The sequence below is a fragment of the Heterodontus francisci genome, chromosome 17 (genome assembly GCF_036365525.1).
Source record: "Heterodontus francisci isolate sHetFra1 chromosome 17, sHetFra1.hap1, whole genome shotgun sequence".
Lineage (NCBI taxonomy): Eukaryota > Metazoa > Chordata > Chondrichthyes > Heterodontiformes > Heterodontidae > Heterodontus > Heterodontus francisci.
This window is the reverse complement of record NC_090387.1, coordinates 6,807,668-6,827,196: the sequence shown is the minus strand read 5'-3', so window position 1 is coordinate 6,827,196 and position 19,529 is coordinate 6,807,668. Positions and strand designations below refer to the sequence as shown.

The following is a 19,529-nucleotide window of genomic DNA, read 5'->3' as shown; positions in this document are numbered from 1 at the left end:
TGCGGACACTTCCTCCATAAAACGGTTAAAATTCTTTCAGTGTCGGGGATGAAGGGGTTAACAAGCGCTGCCTCTCTTTCCAGTAACTGCAGTTTCTGCGTGTTTTGACTACTAAACATGAAACTGGAGCCTGTTCTTAATATCCCAACCGAAAAAAACACATGTGCAAACCGTTCGAAATAAACTGGGTCTCATTGACATAGAAAAATCTGCAGAGATAGTCAGCGAATCTCTGGCTGGTGTCTGAGGGCAACCCGAGTCTCTCTTAATGAAAAACATATATTTTTATTTTTTTAAAAATGGAGTGTTTTCCCAATGCAACGTGCAGCACTTTCTAAATGGGAATTCTGATTACGTTAAATTCTCAGCTCTATGCGCAGAGACACGCGTGGCCCTGAGGGATTGTGTTCCCAAATATTGAGAAAACCCTTTGCTAATGAAACTGACGCTGAACTGTGTTTTTTTTTTACAAACGCCACCTTAAAGAAAACGGATTTGAAGATGATCTGTATTGATGTTTCTGTTTCCCCAGCCCCGGTGAAGCTTTGGGTATCTCGTAGGAAGTTCCCGAATTCCATAAAGTAGGATGTGTCCAAATTCAGCTCCAGCCATCCAGGCACTCCTCCCCAGGACACGCGTGACTGACAGCATCAGAAAGCGGGGCAGTAACAGCGCGGAGAGGCGCTGATGAGCAAGAGAGCTCTGGCTAGTTGTTTCACTTCACCTCATTCCCCGGAAAGGCTGTTTCCACACACTGCCTGGCCCCGAAATCAATGAACGGGCAGGAGAGAGCCAGCCAGACCTCGCAAAAGAAACTCTCACTCAAGCTTTTTTCCGCACAAGCCGATCACAGATCACAATGAGTGGACAGAATTGCTGGGGCTACGGGGATGACAACGGTGAGCAATTTATTTGTTGATTTATTTTAATTAGAATGTATAAACTCCTGTGAAATAGCACATTGCCACAGTGACTAATTGGAAGTGGTATTTCTAACATAACGCCTGTGTAGTATGTACAGCAAGTGATATGATTTATAAAAGCTCAGCTTGGTTCTGAACTTGACTGACCTTTAATTAAATGCAGCATATTCTGAGCATCTGAAATTTAACAGTTTTCCCTTTTCTCCCTCCCCTCCTCTGTGATCTCAGTGCTGCTCCCTCCTTATTGTAGTACAGTCCTGAAAGTTTTATTAGGTAGTTTTAATTTGTATTTGATTCGGGGCATGCTCTCTCTCTTTAAGACATGCTCCCAGCAATATTGAAACCTTAAATAAAAGCAAAATACTGCGGATGCTGGAAATCTAAAATAAAAACAAGAAATGCTGGAATCACTCAGCAGGTCTGGCAGCATCTGTGAAAAGAGAAGCAGAGTTAACGTTTCGGGTCACTGACCCTTCTTTGGAACTGCCACTGACCCGAAACGTTAACTCTGCTTCTCTTTTCACAGATGCTGCCAGACCTGCTGGGTGGTTCCAGCATTTCTTGTTAATATTGAAACCTTGACTGGGCTGTGCTGTAGTTAGTCTGCAGGGTACCAACTGGCTAGAAAGTTAAATAAAGAGAAACTGTTTCCACTAGCAGGAGGATTGGTAACCAGAGGACATAAATTTAAGATAATTGGCAAAAGAAGTAGAGGGGAGAAGATATTTTTTTAGTTGCAGTGAGTTGTTGTGATCTGGAACGCGCTGCCTGAAAGGGCAGTGGAAGCAGATTCAATAGTAACTTGAAATGTAAAAAGAAATTGGCTATGGGGAAAGAGGCAGAGTAGTGTATGAGAATAATTGGAGAACTCTGTGTGCGTGTCTAGTGGGGTCAGGTTTTACCCTGCTGTGGTTGAATACTCATCGGCCAAGCTCACAGGAGAAATGCCCACTTTGGCGGAGGATATATACTTGGAAAAGGAGAATTTGCAGTGCTCAAGGGGAAAAAACAGGGGCGAGTGGGATAGCGTTTTCAAAGAGCTAACACAGGCACGATGGGCCGAATGTCCTCCTGTACTGTACGATTCTATGAATTCCATTTTCCCTTACAGGCCCCTTGAACTGGCACAAGCAATTCCCATTCGCCCAGGGAGATCGGCAGTCACCCATTGACATTGTGCCTACTCAGGCAGTCTACGATGCCAATCTCAAACCCATCTCCATATCCTACAGCGCCTGTACCTCAATGTCCATCTGCAACAATGGCCACTCGGTCATGGTGGAGTTCGAGGACTGTGATGATAAGACAGGTGAGAAATGGTGGGGGGAATGAGGTGAAAGCACCAGAATGTTGCTATATTAAAGAAAGAACTTGCATTTCTATAGCGCCTTTCACAAGCTCAGCACATTACAAAGTGCTTTACAGCCAATGAAACAGCTTTTCTGAAATGTGATCACTGTCTTAATATAAGAACGGCAACAACCAATTTTCACACAGCAAGATCCCACAAACAATGTGATACTGACCAGACAGCCTGTTCTTTCAGTGGTGTGTTTGAGGGGTAAGTACTGGCCTGGACACAGGGGAAGCTCATGTGCTCTGCTTTGAAATTGTGTCATGGGATCTTTTACACCAAACACACGAGATTAAGTTCAAAGCTTCCTGTATGTTTAGCTTCTCTGCAGAGAGTACTGTGTGCACACTGGTAATCAAATATAGTAGGGAACTGGGAGTGACCTACACTTAACAAGCTTTTAAACTCTATGTGGGGAAACTTCCTGGAAATATTCTCACACTTGCAAAGGGGTGGGGAATTCCAATAGACCCTCATCCAAATTTACTGCAGATGCTGCTATCTAAAGAAAGAACAAATTTGCATTTCTATAGCAACTTTTGTGGTCTCCTGATCTCCCAAAGCACTTTACAGCCAATGAAATACTTTGAGTGCTGTCACTGTTGCAATACAAGAAATGTAGCAACTAACTTAAGCACAGCAAGATCCCTCAAACAGCAATGTGATGACCAGATATTTTTTATGTTGATTGAGGATTCAATGCTGGCTGGGACACTGGGGGGGACTCCCTGCTTTTCTTTGAAATAATACTGTGGGATCTTTTACACCCACCTGAGAGGGCAAACGGGTCCTCAGTTTAATGTCTCGGCTGAAAGACAGCACTTCTGACAGTGCAGCGCTCCCTCGGTACTGACCCTCGACAGCGCAGCACTCCCTCAGTACTGACACTCGACAGCGCAGCACTCCCTCAGTACTGACCCTCAACAGCGCGGCGCTCCCTCGGGACTGACCCTCGACAGCGCGGCGCTCCCTCGGTACTGACCCTCCGACAGCGCGGCGCTCCCTCGGTACTGACCCTCCGACAGCGCGGCGCTCCCTCGGTACTGACCCTCCGACAGCGCGGCGCTCCCTCGGTACTGACCCTCCGACAGCGCGGCGCTCCCTCGGTACTGACCCTCCGACAGCGCGGCGCTCCCTCGGTACTGCACCGGGTGTGTCAGCCTGAATTTTGTTCTAAAGTCTACCTAATGGAAAACAGTGGTGCAGTGGCAGGAGTCATTTTTCATTGGTATCGAGCAGTAGGACTAATGGAGAGTTAGCCAATAAATAAGCAGAATAATAAAGGCCCCTCTGACCCCACAAAATCTCTCTCAGAACCTCTGTTTGAAAGTTGAAACCATAGAGATGTTTATCCAGTGTTTGTGTCAGTTTGGATCAGTTTGCTGAACATTTCTCTGAGTCAGAAGATTGTGAGTTCAAGTCCCACTCCAGAGATTTGAACACACAATGCAGGCTTACACCCCCAGTGTCAGTACTGAGGGAATGCTGCACTGTCAGAGGTGCATGTTTTGGGTTTGAGATGTTAAATTGAGGCCCTGCCTGTCCTCTTGGGTGGACGTAAAAGATCCCCGAGCACCATTGGGGAATGAACAGGGAAGTTCTCCCCAGTGTCCTCGCCAATATTTATCCCTCAACCCAAGTCACCTTTAAAAAAACAAACATTATTTAGTAATTCATCTTATTGCTGTTAAGAGCATAAGAAATAGAAGCAGGAGTAGACCATTCGGCCCTTCGAGCCTGCTCCACCATTCAATTAGATCAAGGCTGATCTTCTGCTTCAACCCCACTTTCCCATCCGCTCCCCATATCCCTTCGATTCCCTTAATGTCCGAAAGTCTGTCTATCTCAGCCTTAAATGTAGTCAATGATGAAACATCCACAATCATCTAAGGTAGAGAATTCCAAAGATTCACACACATCCGGGTGAGAAATTTTTCCTCCTCTGAGTCCTAAATGATTGACCCCTGATCCTGAGACTGTGCCCCCATGTTCTAGATTCCCCAGCCAGGGGTAACAACCTCTCAATGTATAGTCAGTCAAATCCCTTTAGAATCTTGTATGTTTCAATGAGATCACCTCTCATTCTTCTAAACTCCAGAGAGGATAGGTCCAGTTTACTCAGCCCCTCATCATAGGACAACCCCAACATCCCAGGGACCAATCTAGTGAACCTTCGCTGTACTGTCTCCAAGACAAGTATATCTGTTCTTAAATATGAGAGAAAAACTGCGCTCAGTGCTCCAGGTGCAGTCTCACGAAAGCTCTGTATAATTTTAGTAAGACTTCTTTATTCCTGTACCCTATTCCCCTTGCAATAAAGGCCAACATGCCATTTGCCTTCCTAATTACTTAACTGTACCTGCATGCTAGCCTTTTCTGTGTTCCTTGTACAGGGGAGTATGCTTTCAGTTTGTGGGCGCTTGCTGTGTGTAAGTTGGCTGCTGTGCTTCTACATTGCACAGTGACACTTCAAACAGTACTTCGTTATTGTGAAAAAAGACGAGATGTATTCACCAAGTGGTTAGAGGCTGTCAAAAAACAACAGCACCTCCATCAAACTAAAAACCAAATACTACAGGTACTGAATATCGGAAATAAAGGCAGAAAATGCTGGAAACACTCAGTGAAGAGACAAAAATAGGATTAGCCACTGTGAAGACAGTCTCTCTCTGTCTCTGTCTCTGTTTCTCTCTCTCTCTCTGTCTGTCTCTGTCTCTCTCCCTCTGTCTCAGTCCCTCTCCCTCTGTTTCACTCCCGCTCTCCCTCTTTCCCTCTCTCCTTCGCTCCATCTCTCTGTCTCTCTGTCTCTCTCTTTGAATGTCTTTCTGCCTCCCCCTCGCACTGCCTCTCTCTCTGCCTCCCTCTCACTCTCTGCCTCTCCCTCTCTCTGTCTCTCTCTCTGCCTCTCCCTCTCTCTGTCTCTCTCTCTGCCTCTCCCTCCCGCTCTCTCTGCCTCTCTCTCTCTCTCTCTCTCTCTCTGCCTCTCTCTCTCTCTCTGCCTCTGCCTCTCTCTCTCTCTCTGCTGCCTCTCTCTCTCTCTCTCTCTGCCTCTCTCTCTCTCTCTCTCTGCCTCTGCCCCTCTCTCTCCCTCTCTCTCTCTCTCTCTCTCTGCCTCTCTGTCTCTCTCTCTCTCTCTGCCTCTCTCTGCCTCTCTCTCTCTCTCTCTCTCTGTCTCTCTGCCCCTCTCTCTGTCTCTCTGCCTCTCTCTCTCTCTCTCTCTGCCTCTCTCTCTCTCTCTGCCTCTCTGTCTCTGTCTCTCTCTCTGTCTCTGTCTCTCTCTCTCTCTCTCTGCCTCTCTCTCTCTCTCTCTCTCTCTCTCTCTCTCTCTCTCTCTCTCTCTTTCTCTCTCTCTCTCTCTCTCTCTCTGCCTCTCTCTCTCTCTCTGCCTCTCTCTGACTCTCTCTCTCTCTCTGACTCTCTCTGACTCTCTCTGACTCTCTCTGACTCTCTCTCTCTCTCTCTCTCTGCCTCTCTCTCTCTCTCTCTCTGCCTCTCTCTCTCTCTCTCTGCCTCTCTGTCTCTCTCTCTCTCTCTCTGCCTCTCTCTGACTCTCTCTCTGACTCTCTGCCTCTCTCTGACTCTCTCTCTCTCTCTCTGCCTCTGCCTCTGCCTCTCTCTCTCTCTGCCTCTGCCTCTCTCTCTCTGCCTCTGCCTCTGCCTCTCTCTCTCTCTCTCTCTGCCTCTGCCTCTGCCTCTCTCTCTCTCTCTCTGCCTCTGCCTCTCTCTCTCTCTCTCTGCCTCTCTCTCTCTCTCTCTCTACCTCTCTCTCTCTCTCTCTCTGCCTCTGCCTCTCTCTCTGTCTTGCTCTCTGCCTGGCTCTACCCTTTAATCATCTTAAACCCCTCAATTAGTTCACCCCTTAATCTTCTGTACTCAAGCCTGGCCTATGCTCTCATAATTTAACCCTTTTCACCCTGGTAACCTCCTGTCTTTTCTCCTTGCTCAGATCCCACTAAGTGTCATTCAGGGGTCTCTGAAACTGAGGAGCTCCAGAGAAATTTATATTATCGGCGAATTGCAATCTGAAAATTTATGACATTTTCTCAAGCCATGTAAATGTTATATAACATTATGATGGAGCGTGGTGGGGGGGGGTGGGTGCAGTGTGGGGGGGTTGTGGGGGTGGGTTAGCGGCGGGAATGATAGGCACAGGCTGCAGAATGTGGTGTAAATCTTTTCTTGCCAGTTAATTATTTATTTAGAAACGGCAGCATGATATATTACAGAGTCAAGGCCACAACTGACTGACTGACTGGAGCATCGTTTTCTTGATGAATGAGCTGTAATCTCTTTTTAAATCCAAAATTAAAAACTGCAGTCATGGTGCATGTGGTGGTGTTCCCATGTGTCTGCTGCCCTTGATCTTCTAGCTGGTAGAGGAGCTTTTGATGGAGCCCTGGTGAGTTGCTGCAGTACATCTGGTAGATGGGACACACTGCAGCCACTGTGCGCTGGTGATGCAGCAAGTGAGTGGGTCACTGACGAGGCAGATCCTGATCCGTCAAAATCTCGACATGTGCACACACCCACTGTCAAGCAGCAGCCAGTGATGCTACCCTCCCCTCTTAGTCCAGGACACCTGACTCCAATTGTCTGTACTGCTGCCCCCCCAGCCTTAGACAGAGCTTCTGGTCTCTGTGGATCTGCTGGGTGTTGCCATTGACAACCAAACAATGGCTTTTTATTATTTTCAGTGACGAGGGGAAGGCAGCAGCAGACATGTCGCCCCAGGTAATCAGAAGCCACTTTAAGGATCAGTTCTCATTGTGCGGTTACTTGACTTCTGAGTTTAATAAAAGGCTTCGGGTGATATATATATAAACGGTGAAGTAGGAGGTCTGACGTCCTTTTTTAATCTGTTGATTTGGGATTTAATCTCTTACTCAGTAACTTGGTTTGAAAACTGAGCTAAAGGTAGTAAATTAGGGGAGTGAAGATGTGAGCTATCATTGTGTGATGGAGCAGTGCAGCTGAAAGAGCACAGGGAGCTGCAGGAAAGGACATTGCATTGTTCTTTGTTTATAATGTTTTAAACACAAACTGGTCAGAAAGCAGTGACAGAATTAGACTCTATTTCAATAGAGTCTATCACACCACAGCTGTGTCTCAGTGGGGAACACTGTCTTCCCTGAGTCAGGAAGTTGTGGATTCAAGTCCCATTCCAGAGACTTGAGTACATAATGTAGACTGACTCTCCCAGAGGGAGTGTCGCACCTTTTGGTAGGTGAGGGGCAGTACTGAGGGAGCACCGTACTGTTGGGGGGGGGGCAGTACTGAGGGAGCACCGTGCTGTCGGAGGGGCAGTACTGAGGGAGCACCGTGCTGTTGGGGGCGGCAGTACTGAGGGAGGACCGCCCTGTCGGAGGGGCAGTACTGAGGGAGGACCGCCCTGTCGGAGGGGCAGTACTGAGGGAGGACCGCCCTGTCGGAGGGGCAATACTGAGGGAGCACCGTGCTGTCGGAGGGGCAGTACTGAGGGAGCACTGTGCTGTCGGAGGAGCAGTACTGAGGGAGCACCGCCTTGTCGGAGGGGCAGTACTGAGGGAGCACCATGCTGTCGGAGGGGCAGTACTGAGGGAGCACTGTGCTGTCGGAGGGGCAGTACTGAGGGAGCACTGTGCTGTCGGAGGAGCAGTACTGAGGGAGCACCACCCTGTCGGAGGGGCAGTACTGAGGGAGCACCATGCTGTCGGAGGGGCAGTACTGAGGGAGCACTGTGCTGTCGGAGGGGCAGTACTGAGGGAGCACTGTGCTGTCGGAGGGGCAGTACTGAGGGAGCACTGTGCTGTCGGAGGGGCAGTACTGAGGGAGCACTGTGCTGTCGGAGGAGCAGTACTGAGGGAGCACCGCCTTGTCGGAGGGGCAGTACTGAGGGAGCACCATGCTGTCGGAGGGGCAGTACTGAGGGAGCACCGCCCTGTCGGAGGGGCAGTACTGAGGGAGCACCGCCCTGTCGGAGGAGCAGTACTGAGGGAGCACCACCCTGTCGGAGGGGCAGTACTGAGGGAGCACCGTGCTGTTGGAGTTTCAGCCTACCCGTCAGCCCAATTCATTCAGCCAAAGCTACGGATTGAGTCTGAGATTATGGTGCAAGTCTGTAGTCACACATAACCAACTCTCATAGTATTCCTCTAGGTTTTATCGCCCCCTGACCTCACCACCACACGCCCCCATGCTCCCTCCATTAGTCACCCAACATGTTAACCCTCACCTTCCCACAGCCAATTAGAAAGCGAACAGAGTTTTGGACTGTTTTGACTGAGAGTCAGGAATCATCCTTGTACCCACTCTCTAATAGTGAACAAAACTCTTCAAATAAAACATTGTTTTAAAATTGTCTTAAAATTTCCCAATATGATTTTTCTCCCAGGTTTTGTCTCACAGCAGAGTTTGGAGATTGATCTTTAATTTCAGGGAACTCCAGGTCAATCCTGGAGGGTTGCCAATCCTAGGTCTACCCCAGTTGATGGCAGGTTTCCCAGATTCTCTGCATTAGTATCCCATTCACCTCTGTACTAATGTAACCTGGTGTACAACTCCTTGGACTGAGTCTATCAACACCCACTGTCTAGCTTTGGACAAGGATCAGTCCTTACCAGAGACAGGGGGATTAAAATAAGAGGATTGGAAGTGTAAAAGTACTGCATTTAGATATTTCCCATTTCCATCACCATCTACTTATCCTTCAAGCTGCTTAGTAAGGCTCAGGAACCCAATTGAAAAAGCTGTAAGTGTTGATGGAGGAAGAACAGAATTGTGATGCTTCCCATTGCCTAATAGCTAGCTGACACTTGCTGTACAAGCTCCCCCCCCCCCCCCCCCCCCACCCCCACAATCCCCACTATCCAATGACTGAGGTATTAAAGAGTTCTTTCCTGCAGGGGGAGAGGCAACAGTGGAGGGGGGATTGACAACAGTGATAGATAATTAGAGTTCCTAAGGGTTAAGATGGAGTTAACACACACACACATGCACAATTCAGCTCTAAACTGTGCTGCTTGCGAGGCTGAAAGTTTTGACTGGTGTGTGGGAATATAAACATCCAGTGATGGGGCGCCAAAAGAGGTCACAGGCCATTCTGCCCAGCATAGCTATGCTAGCTCTTTGATGGAACAATACAAAACGAATCCCACCTTACCCATTCTCGGTAATCCTGTATCTTCCTCTCCTTCAAATATCTATCCAGTCTTCCCTTATGAAATTTAATGGTCTCTGCCTCAACCGCTCCCTGTGGCAAAACATTCCATGCTCCAATAACCTATGGAAAGAAATTTCTCCTAAACTCCCTCCTCATTCCTTGCATGACACTTTTAAATTAATGACTCGTTGCCACTAACTGCCCAACCAGTGGAAATAATCTTTCCCATTCATTCTGTTAACCCTTCATTTAAAAAAAAAACTCCATTTAATCTAGAATTAGACTTCTGAACTCCAGTGGAAATGATCCTAGACTTTCCTCATAATTATAGCATTCACCTGCTCACCTATCTCACCAAACCCTGCTGCCCGTCTCCTAACTTGCACCAAGTCCCGTTCGTCCTTCAGCCCTGAGCTCACTGACCTACATAGAATCCTGGTCTGCAATGCCTCGATTTCAAAATTCTCATCCTTGTGTCATATCCCTCCATGGCCTCGCCCCTCTCTATCTCCATGATCTCCAGTCCCACAACCCTCTGAGATCTCCGCACTCCTCCGATTCTGGCCTCTTGCACATCCCCAATTTTAATCGCTCCACCATTGGCGGTTGGTCCTTCAGCTGCCTGGACCCAAAGCTCTGTTGTTTCCCTCACTAAACCTCTCTACCTCACTAAACCTCTCTACCTCTCTCTCCTCATAAAAACATTCCTTTAAACCCACCTCCTTCGCGAAGCTTTTGGCCACCTGCCCTCTTTGTCAAAGGCACGATATAAATGCAAGTTTTTGAACCCAAAGCCCACGTGAACTTCGTACCAAATTAGCAGGTTCACGGTGCAGTCTTGTTTTAGTTGCATCACCTAATTATTTTCTGACCTTTTTACTGGGCGCTCAGAAGTCGTGAACTGTGAGATCTTTGTATTCCAGGCGAATCAAATTACTGAAATGAGGCTTCTGTGCCAGTTTGGTGTTTGATGTGCATAAATTATTCAGTGTAACTCTCTGTTTCGTTATGGGGGCGGGGCAACATGCAGACTCATTCCTTCAGCACAGCAAAGGAGGAGGAGGCCATTCAGCCCCTTCAGCCTGCTGTCCTATTCTAGCAGATCATAGCTGATCTCCACCTCTACTCCATTTTAAAAATACATTCTTGGGCTGTGAGCCTCACTGGCCAGGCCAGCATTTATTACCAATTCCAAATCGTCCTTGAGAAGCTGGTGGTGAGCTGCCTTCTTGAACTGCTGCAGTCCATGTGGCATAGGGGCTCCCACAGTGCTGTTAGGAAGGGAGTTCCAGGATTTTGACCCAGCGACAGTGAAGGAACAGTGATATAGTTCCAATTCAGGATGGTGTGTGGCTTGGAGGGGAACTTGCAGGTGGTTGTGGTTCCATGTTTCGGTGGCCCTTGTCCTTCTAGGTGGTAGAGGTTGCAGGTTTGGAAGGTGTTGAAGGAGCCTTGGTGCATTGCTGAGTGCATCTTGTAGATGTTACACACTGCTGCCACTGTGCGTCAGTGGTGGAGGGAGTGAATGTTTGTAGATGGGGTGCCAATCAAGCGGGCTGCTTTGTCCTGGATGGTGTCGAGATTCTTGAGTGTTGTTGGAGCTGCACCCATGCAGGCAAGTGGAGAGTATTCCATCACACTCCTGACTTGTGCCTTATAGATGGTGGACAGGCTTTGGGGAGTCAGGAGGTGAGTTACTTGCCGCAGGATTCCCAGCCTCTGACCTGCTCTTGTAGCCACAGTATTTATATCGCTGGTCCTGTTCAGCTTCTGGTCAATGGTAACCCCGAGGATGTTAACAGTGGAGGATTAAGCGATGGTAATGTCGTTGAATGTCAAGGACAGATGGTTAGATATTCTCTTGTCGGAGATGGTCATTGCCTGGTACTTGTGTGGTGCAAATGTTAGTTGCCACTTATCAGCCCAAGCCTAAATGTTGTCCAGGTCTTGCTGCATTTCTACACGGACTGCTTCAGTATCTGAGGAGTTGTGAATGGTGCTGAACATCGTACAATCATCAGTGAACATCCCCACTTCTGACCTTATGATGAAGGGAAGTCATTGATGAAGTAGTTGAAGATGGTTGGGCCTAGGACACTACCCTGAGGAACTCCTGCAGGAATATCCTGAGACTGAGATGATTGGCCTCCAACAACCACAACCATCTTCCTTTGTGCTAGATAAGACTCCAACTAGTGGAGAGTTTTCCCGCCATATCCTTTGATATCTTTACCCGACATAAATCTAGCAATCTCAATCTTGAAAATGTCAATTGACCTCAAGTGTCCACAGTGTTTTGTGGTGGGGGTGGGGGTTAACGAGAGTTCCAGTTTATCAGTGCACTTTGTGGGGAGGAATGTCTCCTGATTTCACTTCTGAACGTCCTGACTTTAATTTTAAGGTTTTGCCTCTTGTTCTGGACTCTCCCACCAGGTGAAATGGGGTTGATGCAGAGAAACCAAACACCTCAATCAGATCACCCCTCAACATTTGAAACTCGCAGGAATACAAGTCCAGCAACCTGCAGTCTCATAATTTAACCCTTTGGGTCCTGGTATTCTGGTGAATCTGCACTGTAGCCTCCAAGGCCAGTGTATCCTACTTGGTGCATCTGTCATTCTTGCTCCTGCACCTGAACAAGATAACCATCTGCATTGGGAGGGAATTCTTCACTTCTTTCCGATGACTCCTGTTCTGGCAGACTTCCTGAGAAAATACTTCAATCAATGGGCAGCTTTCTTTAAAAAAAGAGCTGACTGGTTCTCTAATGAGCAAGGGTGAGGATTATAGAGCAGTTAATAACAATGCTTGTTTGTTTATTTCTCAGTATATGAAGGAATCTGCTGCTTCTTCGAGGATCAGTACTAAGGTGTACTGGTCTGGTCTGGTGTGGGGTGGGGTAAGAAAGGAACCACTGGTAGAGTAAACAGATGTGGAGTCTGGATGGAGTGGATATGATGGGTTGAATAGTCTTTCTCACTTTCTGCTGGGCTCTGAATCCTTTACTTCATGGATTTTCTGATTGTTTTAAAAATCGCTGCATCATTAGCAACCGCGCTTTCAGCTGCCAAGACACTAACTTCTTGAATTCCCTCCCTAAACCTTTCCACCTCTATCTTACTCTCCTCCTTCAAGCTTTTGGTCATCTCTATACAATCATAGAATAACACAGCACAGAAAGAGGCCATTCATCCCATTATGTCTGTCCCAGCTCCTTGAAAGTGCCATCTGTTCTAATATCTCCTTGTGTAACTTGGTGACAATATTTGTCCGTTAACACTTCGATGAGACATCTTGGGAAGTTTTAATTTGTTAAAGGTGCTATATAAGTGCAAGTTAATGTTCTCATTGTTGGTTATCCTGAATGGCTTTCCTCATCTGTCCTCTGATCTGGTTCTAACACTGAGACCCGTTCGTGATCTTGCAGTGGTCTGTGGTGGCCCCTTGGAAAATCCCTACAAACTGAAACAGTTCCATTTTCACTGGGGACGGAAAGGCAGGCAAGGATCTGAGCATACTGTCGACGGCAAGTCGTACCTTGGGGAGGTAAGAAAGTGTTCCTTCTACCAGATAACGGGTGGGGAAGAATTGGGTCTTTGTGTTTTATTCTCTTTCCTAGGGTTCAGTTTTGAGGCACTTTTTGCTCTCCGTTACCTCCTTCAATTTTTTTATGGGATGTGGGTGTCACTGGCATAGCCAGCATTTATTGTCCATCCCCTGTTTGCCTTCAAAGGTAGTGATGAACCACCTTCTTGAACGACTGCAGTCCAAGTGGTTGAAGTAAGGTAAGGTCGAAGGAGCCTTGGTGCATTGCTGCAGTGCATCTGTAGATGGTACACACTGCTGTCACTGTGCATCGGTGGTGGAGGGAGTGGGTGTATAGACTAGGGGACATTCGCCATGTGTGAGCCTAGACAGTGACTGCTAGTGAATATTGAGCCTGTACAACCACACCCTTATCCCCCACCCCACCCCCACTAAGATCTTGTTCAATACCCATCTGTACAGCCTGTCCAACTCAAGTTATGGCGCAATTATGAGGAATGGGAGTCCAGGTATTTTCTACTGAGGGTGCTGAGGTCAATTGGAGCATAACATCTGCTGGTCCAGCCTGAGAGGGAGTAACATCATAGGGTGACTCTTTAACCATGTGACATTTCTAGAAATGTCACGTCTGCTCCAGGTAACTTAATCATTCACAGAACCATGAGGGGTGGTGTAAAGGGAAAGTTGACATCCAATGAGAGAGGATGTGATGTAGTATGAGGTTTGACGCCCAGTATGTCTGCTTCTAATCCTCGTAGGTCTTTAAGATCATGAATATTGAGAGATGCCCTTGAAATCTGTCACTGGGCAGTGAATTGTCAATTATTTACTATCTATATTAATGACTTGGAGGAGGGGACAGAGTGTAATATATCCAAATTTGCTGACGATACAAAAATAGGTGGGAGAGCATGTTGTGATGAGGACACAGAATCTGCAAGGGGATACAGATAGGTTGAGTGAGTGGGCAAAAACTTGGCAGATGGAGTTTAATGTAGGAAAGTGTGAGGTCATGCACTTTGGTAGGAAGAATCAAAAGGCAGACTATTATTTAAATGGAGAGAGACTCCAAAAAAGTACAACACAGAGGGATCTGGGTGTTCTTGTACATGAAACACAAAAATTTAGCATGCAGGTGCAGCAAGTAATCAAGAAGGCAAATGGAATTTATGCCTTTATTGCTAGGGGGTTAGAGTTTAAAAATAGGGAAGTCTTGTTACAACTGTACAGGGTGTTGGTGAGGCCACACCTGGAGTACTGCGTACAGTTTTGGTCCCTGTATTTAAGAAAGGATATACTGGCATTGGAGGCAGTTCAGAAGAGATTCACTAGGCTGATTCCTGGGATGAAGGGGTTGTCTTATCAAGAACGACTAAACAGGTTAGGCTTTTATTCATTAGAGTTTAGAAGAATGAAGGGTGATCTTATTAAAACGTACAAGATTCTGAGGGGGCTTGACAGGGTAGATGTTGAGAAGTTGTTTCCACTAGTGGGGGAATCTCGAACTAGGGGACATAGTTACAGAATAAGGGGACACTCATTTAAAACTGAGGTGTGAAGGAATTTCTTCTCTCAGAGAGTAGTGAATGTCTGGAATTCTCTACCTCAGAGAGTTGTGGAGACTAGATCACTGGAAGTATTTAAAGAGGAGGTAGATAGATTTTTGAAATCTCGGGGAGTTGAGGGCTATGAGGAGCTGGCACGAAAGAGGAGTTGAGGTCTGGGGCAGATCAGTCATGATCTTATTGAATGGCGGGGCTGGCTTGAGGGGCCGAATGGCCTTCTCCTGCTCCTATTTCTTATGTTCTTTTGAATTCACAAGTGCAACTTGTATATTGTGTAATGTATAGGCAGGTTGAGGTGAGGTGTGAGGTGATACACTTTGGAAGGAGTAATGTGACACGGAAGTATTCAATGAATGGCCTGACACTGGGAAGTTCCGAGGAACAAAGGGACCTTGGTGTGTTTGTCCATAGATCTCTGAAGGCAGAAGGGCAGGTTAATAGGGTGGTGAAAAAGGCATATGGGACACTTGCCTTTATCAATCGAGGCATAGATTACAAAAGCAGGGAGGTCATGTTGGAGTTGTACAGAACTTTGGTAAGGCCACAGCTGGAGTACTGTGTGCAATTCTGGTCGCCACATTATAGGAAGGATGTGATTGCATTGGAGGGGGTGCAGAGGCGATTCACCAGGATATTGCCTGGGATGGAACAGTTAAGCTATGAGGAGAGGTTGGATAGGCTTGGGTTGTTTTCGCTGGAGCAGAGAAGACTGAGGGGTGACCTGATCGAGGTGTACAAGATTATGAGGGGCATGGACAGGGTGGATAGGGAGCAGCTGTTCCCCTTAGTTGAAAGGTCAGTTATGAGGGGACACAAGTTTAAGGTGAGGGGCAGGATGTTTAAGGGGGATTTGAGGAAGAACTTTTTTACCCAGAGGGTGGTGATGGTCTGGAATGCCCTGCCTGGGAGGGTGGTAGATGCAGGTTGCCTCACATCCTTTAAAAAGTACCTGGATGAGCACTTGGCACGTCATAACATTCAAGGCTGTGGGCCAAGTGCTGGCAAATGGGATTAGGCAGACAGATCAGGTGTTTTAATGAAATAAAAACAAGAAATGCTGGAACCACTCAGCAGGTCTGGCAGCATCTGTGAAAAGAGAAGCAGAGTTAACGTTTCGGGTCAGTGACCCTTCTTCGGAACTGGGTTCCGCACACCTGCTGAGTGGTTCCAGCATTTCTTGTTTTTATTTCAGATTTCCAGCATCCGCAGTATTTTGCTTTTATTCAGGTGTTTTAATGCATCGGTGCAGACCCGATGGGCCGAAGGGCCTCTTCTGCACTGTGTGATTCTGTGATTCTGTGATAGGCTGGGTTTATGGGCATAGCTGAAAGCAAATGTGGTGTATTTGGTGGGCTTCGTGTATTTTTTGTTTTTTTGATTCCTTTTGATGTATTTCATACAAACAATGATGGACAGGAAATGACGCATCCAGCCTGCCCCACATAATTGTGCTACCTTGTACATCACAATATATACTACCCTGCAACCGCCACCCCCCCCCCCCCCCCCGCCCCCTCGCCCCCCTACCACCAATCCCACATGTGACGTCTGGGAGAGGCAAAATAAAAATAAAAATCCTGGGTCAATTTGGGGGGGGTGGGGGGGGCAAGAAAATTCAGGAAAATTCCTCCTGAACCCTTTTTTCCACCCAGCCCCCAGTCCAGTCTCCCTCTTTTGGGGGGAGATCAAAACGAGTCCAGGAGAATTCTTGATAATTCTTCGGCATAACCAGCCTCTTGATTTCTGCTCCAGCCAGAAACACGTCCAGCTCTCCCTTGAAGGAATTCAGTGAATTGGCACCCGCTGAACGAGCCTGCAGCCTATTCCACAGGTTCACCATTCTCTGGGGAAACAAACCCCCTTCTGACATCCAACCTCGATCTTGCCTTATACAATTAAAATTATGATCCCCTCCCCCTCATCTCCCTCCCCGTCGCCCCCACATCCCAATCTATTTAGTTGGAACAAGCTCTCTACTCGAGCGCTTCATCCTCAAGTCTGTTTTTCTCTAAAGGATAGAATCCCAGCTCTTTTAACCTATCTTGATAACTAAAATGTTTAAACTAGGATTAATCTAGTGGATGCGTATAGTGATACCACAATTCCCGAGCAGAATGGAGTTGATTGGGTAATTCCCTCGTCAATCACCCCAGGACCCACACTGGTGACTTGGATTAACTTCACACACGCAATCTGTATTATGTAACTATCCTCCACTCGCTGCATCTTGCTGCTTTTATTGGGAGACTTTGCTGTAGTTTTGGTCGTGAGTTCTATTTGCTGTAGTCTGCAGAGACTGTGCTGGGGAATACAGTTTAAATAGACTCTGTTTGCTGATAGCTGGTGGGTTCCTTGGTCTCTCCAAACCTGGGCGATTATCCTTTCTTTTTCCTTCCGCTACAGCTTCACTTGGTTCACTGGAACTCGACTAAGTACAAAACCTTTGGGGAGGCAGCAGTGTCACATGATGGGCTGGCGGTGGTCGCTGTATTCCTGGAGGTAGGTTTTTATTTCAATGGCCAAGAAGGTAAATATTTATTGTGACCTGGACCAAAGGGGAAATGATTCTACCCACAATAACCAATGTGAATATCGATCGTGATTGACTTTGACTTTGTCCTGACCTCCAGCTGTGTGAGGAACAGTGATTACAGGCAGCACGTGTGTGTCTTTCACTGAGTTATTGACTCCAGCCAAGACTGACGGAATGAAGACTCAAATCTGTCACAACTATTACTACAAACCTCTTTTGTTAGAAAGAAATAGGTTGGGAGTTGTGGGGGTGGCGGGGAGGGGGATGGGGGCGGGGAGGGGATCATAATTTTAATTGTATAAGGTAAGATTGAGGTTGGATGTCAGAAGGGGGTTTGTTTCCCCAGAGAATAGTGAACCTGTGGAACAGGCTGCAGGCTCGTTTAGCGGGTGGCGCAGTGGTTAGCACCGCAGTCTCACAGCTCCAGGGACCCGGGTTCGATTCTGGGTACTGCCTATGCAGAGTTTGCAAGTTCTCCCTGTGACCGTGTGGGTTTTCGCCGGGTGCTCCGGTTTCCTCCCACAGCCAAACACTTGCAGGTGATAGGTAAATTGGCCATTGTAAATTGCCCCTAGTGTAGGCTGGTGGTAGGGAATATGGGATTACTGTAGGGTTAGTATAAATGGGTGGTTGTTGGCCGGCACAGACTCGGTGGGACGAAGGGCCTGTTTTAGTGCTGTATCTCTAAATAAATAAATAAAATAATTTGCATTTATATAGTGCCAGCTACAACCTCAGGTCACCCCAAAGCACTTTACAGTGATTTACTTTTAAAATGCAGCCATTGTTATAATGTATCAAAGACAGCAGCCAATTTGCACAAAGCAATAACCATATCATCTGTTTGGTGATTTTGATTGAGGGATAAATATTGGCCAGAATACCGCTGTTTGAGATAGTGCCTTAGAATCTTTGATGTCCCTCTGAGAGAGCAAACAGAGCCTTGATTTTAGCATCTTATCTGAAAGATGGCGTCTCTGACAGTGCAGCACTCTTTCAGTACTGGAGCTGGGAGCATCAGCCCAGATTATGTGTTCAAGTTTCTGGGGTAGTATCTTATTGCTCTGCAGTGTGTCAGTGTTGCCAGGTCACAAGTTTATTTACTCTAAGCCCAGTAGCTCAGCTAGTAGGTTTATATTATATAGAAAGGATATAGAGGCACTGGAAAGATGCAAAAAAAAAGATTTACAAGTATGGTACTGGAAATGTGAGATTATAACTATTCCAAAACTTCGGACAGGCAGGTCTCTTTTCTATAGAAAAGCAAAGGCTGAGGGTGGGGGTGGGCGGGGGGGGGGGGGGGGGGGGTGGGGGTGAGGGGGGATAGTGGGCAGGGTGACCTGATTGAGGCCTTTAAAATTATGAAGGATTTCGATAGAGTAGACATAGAGATGTGTGGGAGAGTCCAAAATTAGGGACCATAAATATAAGATAATCACTAATAAATCTAATAGGGAATTCAGGAGAAACTTCTTTACCCAGAGAGTGGTGAGAATGTGGAACTCACTAACACGGAGAAGTTGAGATGAATAGAATAGATGCATTTGAGAAGCGAGATACGCACATGAGGGTGAAAGGAATAGTAGGATATGCTGATGGGGTGTGATGAAGCAGAATGGGAGGAGGCTCATGTGGAGCATAAACACCAGCATAGACCAGTTGGGCCGAATGGAAGGCTAATGGTATGTTAGCCTTTATTGCAAGAAGATTTGAGTACAGGAATAGTGAAGTCTTGCTTCAATTATATAGAATAAAAGCAAAATACTGCGGATGCTGGAAATCTGAAACAAAAACAAGAAATGCTGGAATCACTCAGCAGGTCTGGCAGCATCTGTGGAAAGAGAAGCAGAGTTAACGTTTGTTCAATATTCAGTGTATTCACACCTAATCTGTACTAATGCTTTGTCTTTCAACACACCATTAACATATTGTTTGCCTGTTCTCCGTGACCTTTTGGTCAGCTATGTGGCCTGGTCCAACCTGCACCTTCTCCTTTGTTATCTCTTGCCCCACCCCCACCTCACTTGTTTATAATCTGTGACTTTTCTAATATTTGTCAGTTCCGATGAAGGGTCACTGACCCGAAACGTTAACTCTGCTTCTCTTTCCACAGATGCTGCCAGACCTGCTGAGTGATTCCAGCATTTCTTGTTTTTGTTTCAATTATATAGAACCTTGATTAGACTGCACCTGGAGTATTGTGTGCAGTTTTGGTCCCCTTACCTTCAGAAGGATATTATCGCCATAAAGGGAGTACAACGAAGGTTCACCAGACTTGTTCCCGGGATGATGGGACTGTCCTGTGAAGAGAGATTGGGGAAACTGGGCCTGTATTCTCTAGAGTTTTGAAGAATGAGAGATGATCTCATTGAAACCTACAAAATACTTAAAGGGATAGACAGGGTAGATGCAGTTAAGATATTTCCTCTGGTTGGGGAGTCTAGAACCAGGGGACACAATTTCAAAATAA

The 19,529-nt window shown here is 46.8% G+C and overlaps 1 protein-coding gene across 2 annotated transcripts in view; it reads left to right on the top strand.

Moving 5' to 3' along the window:
* Window positions 1–610: 610 nt before the first annotated feature.
* ca7 (carbonic anhydrase VII) overlaps window positions 611–19,529 on the top strand; it is a 41,316-nt gene continuing 22,397 nt past the window's right edge. Inside the window, exons 1-4 of one of the 2 annotated variants that reach the window (XM_068049060.1) lie at window positions 617–899; window positions 2,035–2,232; window positions 12,843–12,961; window positions 16,930–17,025. In XM_068049060.1, coding sequence (XP_067905161.1) covers window positions 860–899; window positions 2,035–2,232; window positions 12,843–12,961; window positions 16,930–17,025 — 453 coding nt within the window. In that variant the 5' untranslated portion in view covers window positions 617–859. Of the gene's footprint in view, window positions 900–2,034; window positions 2,233–12,842; window positions 12,962–16,929; window positions 17,026–19,529 lie in introns of both variants that reach the window. The other variant, XM_068049061.1, reaches the window with a different exon arrangement.